The 13,653-nt window shown below is 49.5% G+C and overlaps 1 protein-coding gene across 5 annotated transcripts in view; it reads left to right on the top strand.

Annotated features, from left to right (window-relative positions):
• The first annotated feature begins 244 nt into the window (after positions 1-244).
• Positions 245-13,653, top strand: part of DPF3 (double PHD fingers 3) — a 180,274-nt gene continuing 166,865 nt past the window's right edge. For 2 of the 5 annotated variants that reach the window (XM_033146457.1, XM_033146485.1), the window contains exon 1: positions 3,112-3,311. In XM_033146457.1, the coding sequence (XP_033002348.1) occupies positions 3,127-3,311 (185 nt within the window). In that variant the 5' untranslated portion in view covers positions 3,112-3,126. Of the gene's footprint in view, positions 343-3,109; positions 3,312-12,583; positions 12,603-13,653 lie in introns of those variants that run through there. The other 3 variants (XM_033146477.1, XM_033146466.1, XM_033146494.1) reach the window with 3 other exon arrangements.

Raw genomic sequence — 13,653 nt, forward strand, 5'->3', positions numbered from 1 at the left:
GCATTTTTTTTTTAAAAAAAGACCCAAACTATTATTAAAAACTCTTAAAACTCCCCGCTATCTAAGTTCGAGCGCAGATTGCCCCTCTGCTGTGTCGCTGCCCCTTTAAGACCTGCTCTCTTAACAGTTGCACAGAAAGGGAGTGACCTCTGGGCTTTGACAGCTCCCCTAATAACTAGCAGAACCCTGGCTCCTCCCTCAGCGTTTGATTGGGTGGCGGGCCGGTATCCACTTTCTCGATTGGCCGAGCGCTTCCCCTGAGCGAACCTTTAGAACTCCGAGACACAATATTCTGTTACATTGTAGCAAAATGGCGACTGTCATTCACAACCCCCTGAAAGCGTAAGTAGGAATCAAAAATGTACATATTCCGCGTGGTTTAAATATGAAAAAGGGCGCCTTTCCGATGCATGCTGCCAGACTGAACCTGGCGTCTCCAGACTCCCAGCTGATCTATCCTCCCTCGCTCTTTTCTTTCCTATCTCCCTCTCCTCTCTCTCTTTTTTTGTGCAACACACACGAAGTCTCTCGCTCGGCAATTAATAAGAAGAAATTGTTACGTTCGCGTCCTGCTTAATTGATTGGCGGCGATGAAAAGAAAGCGGAGTTTCTGGGCGCTGAGGCACCGACGCCGCTTGCAGCTTTCGGGGCTTTTTCGGCTGTCGGGAACGGCAAGGTTTTGACGGATCCCCGCGGGGGTGCGTTGCACTTGACAAGAGTCCTGTGCGTGGCGTCCGGGCTGCCTTTGCAGCGCTGTCAGCGCAGCGTCCAAGCACAGAAAGATCGATTTGTGGGAAGCGGGTGCACAAGGACTGGCTTGGCAAACGCTCGAGTTGCAGTTTCGGGAGTTTTTTTTCCCCCCTGTTTGCAGAACCCTGTAGTTCGGGGACGGCTTGAAAGCTGCGGGAGGGAAGGAGTTTGCGAGTCGCCAGGGTTTGGCTGGCTCGTTGTTGGCAAAAGGGCAGCACGGATCTTTTCATGGCAGGACAGTAGGGACATATTAGCCATTACACTTGTGTGTGTGTGTGTGTGTGGAGAGAGAGACCGACTTGTTATAGATGAATGACTCGGGTTGGTGGCTGGTTGCTTTGGATAAAGCGCAGGAAGTCCGGCGATCTGCTTTGCATACCGTTCGATATCCACCCCCCCCCCTTTTAAAAGTAGAGGATGCCGGAGCTCGGACTGCGTTTCGATTCTGGAATGCATCCACTCGGTGGACGCCTCCAGGGTGCAATTGAGGGTGAAATCTGGCTGCTCTCCAAATCATCCAGAAAGCCCCGGTGTGCAGGTTCTGGGGAGCAGCCCTACTACGTCGGGGTGCGGGGTGCGTGTGCGTCTTCCTAACCCTGGTGGTTAAAGGCGGGTAGTTTTCTTCGGAACCTCCCCGGTTTTCCCTTCTGGTCTGCAGCACACACAGCCAGCTTAATCCCCCCAGGCATTAAAGGGAGAGCGGGATTTGGCAGCGCCACTGGGGATGGCGGGGCTTTTCCTTAACCCTTTCGGGGTTACTTATGCGCTCGAAGGAACCGGCGCTCAGTTACAAACGGGGACGGTGGTGGGTCGGATCAGGGATCCTGGCGTGGTAGTGGCGGAGGGGAAGGGAAGCTTAAGTTATCCGGCGGGGGGGGGGGTCTGCCACCTTTCAGCCTCCCTTCCTCCGATCGGGGGAAAAAACACACACTTCGGAGGGGTGTTCCGGGGATACTCGCTGATGTGAATGGATGGGGAGAATAAACCGGAGGAAGAAGCAGCCTTCATTTGGGACGGCGGTGGGGGTTGGGGAGAGAGGATGCACAGCGAGCTGTCATATTTAAATAACTGACATCTCCCCTCCCCTCCTTTCCCTTTCTGGAATGAAATATTTGCATAATGAGACCCTTTCCTTTAGTGAATTCTAAGCAGGACCGTCAGGGAAGCGGCAGCTGCGATTTTCAGATCATTAGCGAGCGCGATCCCCTTCCTGCGATGGTGAGGGAGAGCGGGGCACAAAAGCCGCCGTGGCCAAAAGCGGATGGACGATGCAGCTTCCCAGCAAAGTTTAAAAACACCGTATTTGTCACATCCGTATCTCGCCCTTCCTCCGAGTGGCTCCGGGCGGCGCACGTGGTTTTTATGAAAATAGATTACTTAAAAAAAAAAAAAATCCTCATAGCAAAACAGAGAGCTAGGTAAGATTAGAGAAGTCGGTGAGCTTCGTGACCATAGGAGCCAACTCCTAGGGGGCGAGGTCCCTTCGCTCCCCCCCCCCCCAAGTTGATGGGCATTGCCATTCAAATGGTGTGCATGAGCTGCATCTTGTGATCGATTATGCCGGGTGGGGCTTACCCCCCCCCCGCAATATTTTATTCAAGTTGGCACCCCTGCCTGTTGGTGACTACTGATGGCTGGGCGAGGGCGAACCCACATCTCCTCAGCCCTGATCCAGTATGCGCTTACATCTTGTGGAAGGGATCTGGAGTTACGCTCGCTTGGAGTCGCACGTGTTACGTAGGTTTCAGGGGGGCGAGGTCGCTGAAACCCCCAAGTGAAGCAGTTAGTGGCCGCCTTGACAGCTCGGTCAGCCCTGCCCCCTACTGCCTGCGCGGTCCCGTTCCCTGCTGCCCCGATGCAACCCTTGCACCTGAGTCAGCCGGTATTTTACTCCTGCTTGCACAGATCCGCTGGGCGTGCAGCAGCAGCAGCAGCCCACTCTCCCGGGCATGTTTACTCGGAAGTAAGCCCCGATGGCCATAGGCTTGCTAAGCCCACAGCCGCCCGCGAGCCCGAAGCCACTACCATAAAGGCTGAGTGGAAGTTTCTTTTCGAGGAGCCACTTCCGCTCGCCGTCCAGAGGTGCTCCCTCGAAGGAAGGGCAATATTTTCATCGCGAGCCTGGAAGGGGGCGGGAGGCGCGTGGGGGGTGGATCCGGAGTAGAGCCTCGCTGACATCATTGGTGCAAACGAAGCGTGTGCGCCCGGCGAAGTAGCAGAAGTGGGAAGCCACCGCGAGGGGGGGGGGGGGGGGGGGGGGGAGTCCGCCGCGCTCCTCACGCGACGCTATTAAATTTGTTCGCGCCCAGCAACCTTGTGCATCGATCATTTCCTGCCCCTCCACGTGACCCGTTGGGAGCCTTTCGCAGCCCGTCGATGAATTCATCTTGCGGCCCAGAGTTCGCCCCCCGCCGACTCTCTCCCGCTCTTTTAAAGGGACAGAACCAGGCTTTTAATATAATTAGCCCTCTCCTCTCTTTTCAACCCCCCCCCCCTTGCGGGGGTGATCGGAAAGGAAACAATAGGCAGCGCGCGGACCAAAGATGCTTTCCTAGGAATGGGTGTGTGTGTGTGTGTGTGTGTGTGTGTGTGGTGTTACTGTCCATTTGCCAAATTCACAACTTGCGTCGTTGTTTTTAGTGCGCGTTAGTTAAACGCAGTTAAATACTGTAGAACGTTTCTTTCTTCTGAAAAAGTTGCTGATCAGGATAAACCGCGTAAATATATATCAGCCATATAAATGTACATCGCGCCAGCTTATGACGGCAAAGGCAGTTAAGACACATAAGGGGGGGCAGAGAAGGGGGGGGTCGCAGCGCGATGCTTCTCAGCCCCGGTGTGTACTTCCTTCCTGACAATGAAAGGGAGCCGAGCAGCATCTGCATTTTGATTGTGATGTCTCAAACAACTGGCGTCCCAGTCTCCCCTTGCAAAGAAACTGGCCTCCAAAAGGTTTTCCTGGTCACTATCGGTATCGCTCGACTTCCTAAATCAGCGGCCCCCTTAAACTCTTTGTATCCTTGGTGTATAACAATCCCTTCGTTTTCAGTATGCACCGAACTAGGCAGCGCTGCTAATTCCGTATATTAATTCCACGTGGGGAATATAAAGTACTGCATTTCCAGTCCCGCCGGATACTCGGAAGAAATACTTTGAAGTTCCCAACTGGAGGCACTGGGGGCCCTTTTCTGTTTGTTTTCAATTTCCCAGTGTTCTCCTCCTCCTCTCCTACAATAGCGATGCCTCCGCAGATCCTTTTGGGTGTCTCCGGCGCTTCTCCTCTTTCCCTCCCTCTCTTCTGGGATTCAGCCAATGGTGTGGCTGCCCATTGTATTGTTTCTGCCGCTGAACACCTTGTTTCCCCACACGGTGCCAAAAGGCAGAGCATCTAGAGCAGGGGTGGCCAACTCCCAAGAGACTGCGATCTACTCACAGAGTTAAAAACTGGCAGTGATCTACCCCCTCTTTTGGGGTTCAGGTCAAAGTTGAGTTTTTTCAAGGAGGAGGTGAAATATTGAGCTTTTTTAGGGGAGCCCACAGTTGTTCAGCTTCTTCAGGGGGAGCCAGTGATCTACCAGTGATCTACCACAGACGTCCCGTGATCTACTGGTAGAGGGCTGGGATGGCTGGGATTCCTGAACCTGGGCTGTAGGGGGGTGGGGAGGCTAAGCATGGGCAAATGCCCACCTTGGATAAAAATGGACTGTCTTGCAGCACACCCACTTACCTGTTCATGTCTGCAGTAGAAAAAATAGACTCCTCAAGGGAGGCTTATTTCAGGTGATGAAGACTGTAATATGTGACACAGTTTGTGCAACCCTCTCCTCCCTCCCTTTTGACCCCCAAACTCTCTTGGCCCTCCTTTATTCACCTTCTATTTTTTCCATTTTCTTTCTGGGCCTGCCTTTGATCAAGAAAGGGAAGCTGGAGCTATCTGGACAAAACTTGCAGGATCAAGCCACCATAAACGACTGAGACTTTTTACATTTGCTTGTTTTGGAAACTTAATTGTCTGTCTGTCTGTCTCCAGTAGGGTGTCTCTCTCCACCCTGTATTTGTGTGCCATTGCCTTATTTTAACAGCCTGGAGGGCGGGGATTAAATGATGTTCCTATCACTCTCTGTAATTGGATTCTACAGTGTCTACTGTCCGGTTGTCTGTTGATATTGACCTCATAGTGTGGACAGTTGGCTTCCACCTGCCTCAGGTGACAGTGGAGGAGTGTGCCTTTGGGAGTAAAGTCAAAACTGTTGTAAGACTGCAGCATCCCTGGATATCTCACCTCCTTTCTTCCTACCAGCCTTGTTACCCACCTCCCCCAATCCACTGTGGTTCCTGCTCATGAGAAGTGCTAAGAAAGTTTTACAGAATTCCCCTCTGTTCCTGCTGTACTACTAGTGGTCGGTGCCCGAGGCTACGTACACGCCATACATTTAAAGCACATGACTTCTCAAAGAATCCTGGGGATTGTAGCTTTGTGAGGGGTAAACTACACTTCCCAGGATTCTTTGGGGGAAGACATGTGCTTTAAATGTATGGTCCGTAGGCAGCCTCACCAATGCAATCTCCCTCCTGGTTGGTGATCTTCATTCTGATCTCAGTGGGAGAGAGAATCAGCCTCCACTGTAATCAAACAACCACAAAATGAATGATGGTTCACTTTCATAGGCTCCACTCTTTACAATTTCCCCAGTATTCCCTTGGGAATGCCAGCATAAACGTTGCTTGCACTAGGGAATTCCCACCCCTTTTCCTCCCCTACAGGCCCATGCTACCTTCCAAAAACCTCTCCTTAGTTAAGTCAGGGATCCTTAGTAAAGGGCTGGGATGTGGGGGCAGGGTATTGCTCTTCTCTGCTGACCAAAGATGCTTTTGCCTGATTGCAGACTATTCCACACCCCATCTCCAGTAGTGCTCTGTCCCACATCCCAGCCTACAATGAGCATCGCGTGAACACTGGAAGTGGCCTTTTGAGGGTTGCAGGAGCCTAGAGTGGGGAGACAGGTCAAGAGTTCACTGGGGCAAGTGTCCCTTCTGGTCATACTAGCAGAATTGGGTACAACTCAGTGCTTATGTGGAATACATACATATGTGTACCAACACACACACACAACACACACACACACACACACACAAATTTGGGATAACGTGTCATGCACCTGACAAAATGGACTAATAGCACATGAAAGCTTAAGCCACAATATATCTGCTAGTCATTATGGTGCCCCGAGAGTCTTTTTGTGTGTGTGCTGATGAAATCAGCAGCCATCATGTGCTTAGTAACAAACATGCCTCAAACTATCGCCAGGCTTAACAGGCCTGAAAGCAAAGAATAAAAAAGAAGAAGAATGTAGTCACACAGAAGTGTCCAAGCCAGCCGGGACTAGTTCATTTGCATGGAGGTGGCTGCTGTGTGTCTGAGCCAAGCCTGAGGAGTCTCATTGGTGAAGGAAACAAAAAGACCCCCTAAATATGATTATGCCTTGATCTAAACCTGCACTGTGATGAAATACAGATGAAGATAATTGTACTTTAAACAAACAAACAAACAAAAAACCACTGGAGTTTAATAGCTACCTGCTTGCTGCTGGTTCAAAAACACAAGTCTGGCATTGAGTAGTCCTTTCAGCAGATGTTAATCATTAAAAAAAAAAAAGAGTCTTGAGACTTAAGTCTGTGGAGCAATGTGCCAGCAGAGATGCAGCTGGGATGGAGAATAACAGCACATTGTCGCAATCTGATGGTGGTCATGAGCCAATCCAAAATATTATGCTGAAGCAACAGCTCTGCTGTGTTAACAATTATGCAAGTGACAATTGCCACTGTTTAATGTAAACAGATGCGACTCATGGGGTTCGCCAACCTGGGAGGGTAGCCCATCTAGGAGAAGGAAAACTCTGATCCTAAACCTCTGCTGCCCTGCAGGATATCTTCAGGAGAAGAAAAGGTTAAGGAGTAAATCCTACACAAATATGGAGTCCCTAAGACGGTTGGTTGGATGGCGTATTGTATGCCTCCTTCTGACGACAACTGCAACCAAGCTGGTGCTGAACATATTCCTCTGCTTTCTTTGGACCACATAAAGAAGGCCGAGAGGGGGTCCTATTGTCTGGGCAGCCCAGGACTTCCATCCACACTGCCCAGGCTTGCACATTGGGAAGGTCAATTCAGTGATGCTGCTGGACCATAAAGAAGGCTGATCGCCGGAGAATTGATGCTTTTGAATTATGGTACTGGAGAAGACTCTTGAGAGTCCTATGGACTGCAAGAAGATCAAACCTATCCATTCTTAAGGAAATCAGCCCTGAGTGCTCACTGGAAGGACAGATCCTGAAGCTGAGGCTCCAATACTTTGGCCACCTCATGAGAAGAGAAGACTCCCTGGGAAAGACCCTGATGTTGTGAAAGATGGAGGGCACAAGGAGAAGGGGACGACAGAGGACGAGATGGTTGGACAGTGTTCTTGAAGCTACCAACATGAGTCTGACCAAACTGCGGGTGGCAGTGGAAGACAGGAGTGCCTGGCGTGCTCTGGTCCATGGGGTCACGAAGAGTCGGACACGACTAAACAACAACAACAACAACAACTCAATGGTTGGCCTTCACTCCGTTCTGCCCCAATTCCAACCCTTTCTGTGACATTTTTATGACGTTTTGAGGCTACTTCCAGGTTCAGTGCTATGCATGTGTGACTGTGCGTCATTTGGACGTGCCTACATTGGTCATTGCCTGTATTAAATTTCTATACCGCCCTCCATCTAAGGATCACACGGCAGTTTACAATATAAAAACGCAAAAATACATAACATAGTAACAAACAGAAACAATACCCCCACCCCACATTGATGATTAAATTAGTCATAGGCCTGGGAGAAGAGAAATGTCCCCCCCCACCCCCCACCCCACCCCGGTTGCTTAAATATATGTAACAAAGGCTCCAGGCAACCCTCCAGGCACTTCTTCCATTCTTAACTCCTGTGGCTCTAGACATTTAGAAATGCTTTTTGAAATGCATCCCACTTATAATTTGTTTCAGGAGCAAAACCATCCTAATCAGTAAAGCTCTGTCATCCTTGTATCTTTGACCTCCTGGAAAAGCGTTGGATAAATATAGCCACAAGATGTGTGAGTGGACGTGGATTGCTGAATGAAATGGGCTAGAGATAGGAAATGAGAACTGCTATGAGCTGGGGGAAGGGTGTACTATTGGGGAATCTGGAAAATGATAGGTTCCTCTTTTATTTAGTTGCATGAAAGACTTGATTAGTTGCTCGGTGCTTTTGTAATTTGTTTCCTCAAATTTCAAGTCTTGCACAGCCCATCAGGTTGTGTGGATGGATGGAGCTGGCTTCATAAATTTATCATGGGGTGGGAAAGGATTTTCTCAAAGCCTCTACATTTGTTTATACATACAGTACTGTACTCCCCCCCCCCAAAGAAAGCCCCAATAATAGGCTTGGATGGGAATAACATTCAAGGGACATGAAAATCAAAATGGTTGCAAGAATTCTAAGCTACAAACCTCCCTATTTGTGGGGGGTGGGAGGGGAAAGGACTTTCATGGCAATGGGGAACATATTTGGGGAAAGTTTTTGAATTGTGTTAAATTGGGTTCCACATTCAATCTTTTTCAAAGAAAGTCTGCACAAATAATGGGCCCTTGCACTTAAGTATCACTAAAATCAATGGGACAAGGTAACTTCTGGTGAGACTGTCTCCTCAATTTCAATGAGATTTAAGTATAACGTAACGTTCGTAGGGTGTTGTGAAATGAAGTGGGCTTTCCACATTGCACACTTATCCTGGGAGTTGAATCACAATGGATTATTAAGCAATGGACTCTAGATTTTGTCAGTCTGTGTTCTGATCACGTTTGCAATCTAGGCATGTGGTTTTGTGAGTGTTTTGATGTATGTTCTGAGTTACCCTACTACACTTTCTAATTCAGTTTCTGGGCATTCGACTGCTGCTTCAGTGAGGTCTGAAGACAACATCCAGGCAGTATAACCAGCTTCAGCAATTTGCTTTCTTTATCTATCCTTTAATAGCGCAGTGAGCAAGTTATGAAATAAAGGTAAAAGTAAAGGGACCCCTGACCATTAGGTCCAGTCGCGGACGACTCTGGGGTTGCAGTGCTCATCTCGCTTTATTGGCCGCGGGAGCCGGCGTACAGCTTCTGGGTCATGTGGCCAGCATGACTAAGCCGCTTCTGGTGAACCAGAGCAGTGCACGGAATTTGCCATTTACCTTCCCGCCGGAGCGGTACCTATTTATCTATTTGCACTTTGACGTGCTTTCGAACTGCTAGGTTGGCAGGAGCAGGGACCGAGCAACGGGAGCTCACCCCGTTGCGGGGATTCGAACCGCCAACCTTCTGATCGGCAAGCCCTAGGCTCTGCGGTTTAACCCACAGCACCACCCATGTCCAAGTTATGAAATAGGACTGCCTAATAACAATTCACATGTCACATTGTACACTCCTCCATGGTAATCACAGGGTGTTCTATTCTGAACAGAATCATGTGAACAACTCCTAGGCTAAACTAGTAGAAACAACACCAAACCAATACAGTATTAATCAGAAACAAGCAAGTATTGTGGGGTTGCATAGGGCAGGTATCTTCAACTTTTTTCAGGACCCACTTTTAACCCAAACATGCATTTGGGGACCCATTTCTTAATCTTTTACCATATATTTGCGTGGTGGTAGTACACCTACAGTGACCCGCTTTGAATCAGGTCAAGGTGTGACCCACCAGTTGAAGACCAGTGGCATAGGCCACAGAGGTTATCAAACTTTTTGAGTCCACGGCTCCCTTGACCAACTCCTCGGTACCCATGTGGGGCTCAGCCCAGTTATGTCACCCCTTGCCTGCAAAGCTGGCAGCCTCTCACGCTTTTTCAAACCCTCCCTCATGGAGCGTTCACTCAGCCTCCTCTCCTCTCCACTCTCTTTGGGAGTCCTCTGGGCAGCTGCTGCTGCCATCCCTGGTCTCTGAGCTGCCACCCCACCCCTTCCAGAGGCACCATTTGCCTGCAGAGCTAGTAGCCAGAGCTGTTGCAATAAACAGCTGTGCAAGCCTTGGGGAAGCCGAGATGCGAAAGGGCATCAGAGGAGGGGGAGGGAAGGAAAGAGGGACAGAGGACAGTGCTGCCTGCGGCACCCCTAACCATCATTCAAGGCACCCCAGGGTGTCACAGCACACTGATTGAAAACCACTTGCATAGGGTATGCTCTCAGAGGAAAAGAGTGAGTTTGTTGGAGAGGTTAGAGGAATATTTACAGTGGTACCTCGGGTTACGTACTTAATTGGTTCCAGGGTGCTGTTCATAACCCGAACGGCGATATCGCGCATGCGCGAAAGTGTGATATCGCTCTTTGCGCATGCGCAGACTGCGAAAAACACTTCCGGGTTACGGGAGTACGTAACCCGAAGCGTACGTAACCAGAGGTGTGGGGATACGCTCCGACGCCTCCCGCGTGCGCAGCCGCTATCTTGCAGATCTTGTGCTGCCGCACACGGAGGAAAGAAAGAAGATCCGGCCGAGATCACGGAGCTGGAGTTGAGTTCCCTCCGCTCCAGGAAAAGCGCGCCAGGAAGCCCCCTGAATAACGGTCCCTGGAACTGTTTCCCGCCCGGAAGGGCTCTCTTTGTTAAAATGTCATTGGTTGCTATTATGCTGACGTTATTGTACAAATTCTTAATAAATAGCCCCTGCCTCTGTTCGAGGGTAGGAGAGCTCACTCACAGCCATTGAGTGCACTACAAGTTTGACTGCAGTCCTTTTATTTTCTGCCACCTTTTGCTGCTTCGGACGCCTTTGCTGCTTCAGCCCTGAACCTCCTATCTTCTGTTCCTCAAATCTCACGACCTTCTGGAATTGTTGGAGCAGGTTACTCCAACACAGAGGTACGACTGTATTGAGAATCCAATCTGATTTGTGCTTGTGGTGTTATATGGGCAGTTACAAATAATCATGCTTTCAATAGCATTTGCTCTTGGGTGGGGGTGGAGGGCATACTGCTGCTTTGTTTGCAATAGGTGTATGTCCTGTAGTTTCCTGCTAACATCCTGTAACTTTTAATGCCACAAATGTTCCGAAGGTTATGGTTTCTTTGTGTCCCTTCTCCAGGCTGCAATAATGTGGTGACATTAGGGAAGCATCCAAAGCCAAAACTCTGTCCAAGAGGCCGCAGTGCTCTCGCTACCTGTGTGATGAATAACTAACCAATTCCATTAGTTTTCTCTGCTGGAACTGTTTGAGGAGCACAGGTTGTAACACGGTAGCCTTCTGAACCCAGCACAAGAGAAGTGGGATGGCGTAGAAAAAGCAAGAGTTTGTTTTCCTTTTGCATGACAAAGGAGAAGGACATTTGTAATCAAATTTTAAATAGTTCCCTCTTAAACCACTGCAAGAAGCCCTGGTCAGGAATTTTTCATGACATGGTTTATATAGCCTAAAAGAGCCCGTCCGAGCCACAGATTCCAAGTCAATGGCCTCAAGGAATAATTTAATTTAGTGTCTCTGAAGTTTTTGGCATGGCCTCCAATACACCAATTCTCCCCTCATATGGGAATAGCTGATGAAGTTCGGCAAAATGCATCTTAGGTCACACTTTCCCCGGCTGGGTGTTGTAATGTAAGCAAAATTCAACTTCAGCCGCTGTGAATCATTTGATGGCATGTTCAGCAGTGCCCAGAACTGTTGCATCTTGGCAGAGAATGATATGACAAATTCCACAGCCGTATGGTGTGAATGTAATCACAACAGGGTGTTTCCACTGAATCTTGACTGGGTTCTTATGGCACTTGCTCCTCAGGCAACTCCTTTGGGGTGTTACTGATGTGGGCTGCTTCGCCCAATTACATATATTTCATCAAAAGCTGGTGTTCAATGTTATATCTTTTGATACTGCAGAGTCTAGTTACAGGGCGTGCGATTCTTCACTGGACGGAGGTACTAAAACAAAATGGTTTTATCTTTATTCAGTTTATGGGATCAATGTTGCGAAAGATCCCAGTTTGCTAAGGACTGCTTAGCCTTGCTTCTGAAATAAATGGGAATTATAGCCAACATTTTTCAGGATGAAGGGCAAATAATAATTACCGTAGCTTCTAGCAATGGAAGTAATACAGCTCACCTTGCCAGTCTTACATAGATCTGTTGGTCTCACCTGCACTAAATATTGAAATATTATGCTAAAAGGATAATTGCCTAATATTGATTATAACTGGCATTGCACTTAATCCACTCCCCCCCCTTGTTGTCACAATTCCAGATCTATGGGTTTGGTCATGGTTTCTTAGTGCTGAGGAAAGTGCATTCTGCACATCCTCAGTGTCCCCTCCCTTTACTGCTCATCTCCCAGGACTGAGTCTCGCCACGACAGTGGTGTGTTGGGGTTCAGAAGTTCTGAGATTAAGCACTGGTGAACCTGGATTCAAATAATACCTTGATCCTCTCCTTTTCCCTCCCAATGCCTTTTATTCTATTCCTGGGTCAGTTTTGTCTGAGAGATTGACAAATGGGCTGCTTAACAACCAGAGAGTTTCTTTTTCCTGGTCACCTTCACATGGGATGATGGTTATAACCCAACATGCCATTTTGCAAATCAGGGGGGCTTCCCTTGTGGCATTACCGGTAGTTCCAGAAATAGCTATCGGTGGCTGCTTGTGATTGGGGCCTTATACATTTGGCATTGTACCCCACTTTACAGAGATTGAGAGTGATTTTTGTGGTGGTTGAAAGAGGTGCAGCCCCATCAGTTGATGTTTCAGCTCATTACCACCTGAAGAACGGAAATTTTCTACAAGCATTTAGTCTTGGGGAATATTTCTAGCCAGACAGAGGTTAGTAACTAATCACGAAAAATATCTATTGTTATCGTGATGACGGACTTCTTCTTCCTGCCCTCCGATGTATATTCCAAAACACTATGTTTCATGTCTACTTAGAATTTCCGCCCTCCCTTCCCCAGGTGGGCAGGGTTTGCGGCACTGGGCAGGATCGCCTGGGCAGGTTCCCCCCCAACTCAGGTGGGCCCTTGGGCCTGCCCCCGGCCAGGGAGGACAAAGGACAGTGGCCGGGGGTGGGGTCAAGGGCCAGGTAAAAGCGGCGGAGCAGCCCAGCCACCACCCCTTTTGGTTTTTTCTGTCTACTTAGAATTACGGTAGGCCCTACTGAATTCCTGGGCTTACTCACAGGCAGGGCCGTCTTAGGGAGATTGGCCGCCGTGGCGCGGCGATCCCTCCGGCGCCCCTGGCGAGCCGCCTCTCCGCTGCCTCCCTCCCGCGCTTGCCTCCCCTTGGGAGGGGGGGTGGGCGAGCAGGGGATGAGGGGCGTGGCGCTGGAGCGGCACGGGGCTTTGCGCACCCTTCCAGTGCTCCCAGGATGGGAGGCGAGGGCGGCCAGCTCGCAGCCCGCCCGGGAGCGGCATGGGCGGCAGCGAGCTGTGCTGCCGGCGCGCGAGCGGATTGGGGAGGGGAGCGCCCGGTATGCCGGCGGGCTCGCGGGGGCACCCCTGGATGAGACGGCCCTGCTCACAGGAAAGTGTGGTTCGGACTTCACTTGATGTTGCTGTCTTTGGCTGAGCTGCTTGGCCCAGGGAAGGAGAAGATTGCAGAAAGAAAAGAAGCAAGAAGTTGCCTGCAAAAGGAGGGTTAGAGGAGGGGAGTGGTTCATCCACAAGCCTGAGGAAAAGCCAGTGAGAGGAGACAGAGGCAAACTACTATACACACAAATGTGAGGAAGCCCTGGCAGCTGCTGCTATAATAATAATAATAATAATAATAATAATAATAATAATAATAATAATAAATACTTTCCCTAAATAACCCTCCCGCCAACAGCCTATCTACAGGGTCCCTGTTAGGTCCCCGTTAGGTTTACAAAACACAAACA

The sequence above is a fragment of the Lacerta agilis genome, chromosome 1 (assembly GCF_009819535.1).
Source record: "Lacerta agilis isolate rLacAgi1 chromosome 1, rLacAgi1.pri, whole genome shotgun sequence".
In the NCBI taxonomy this organism is placed as follows: Eukaryota; Metazoa; Chordata; class Lepidosauria; order Squamata; family Lacertidae; genus Lacerta; species Lacerta agilis.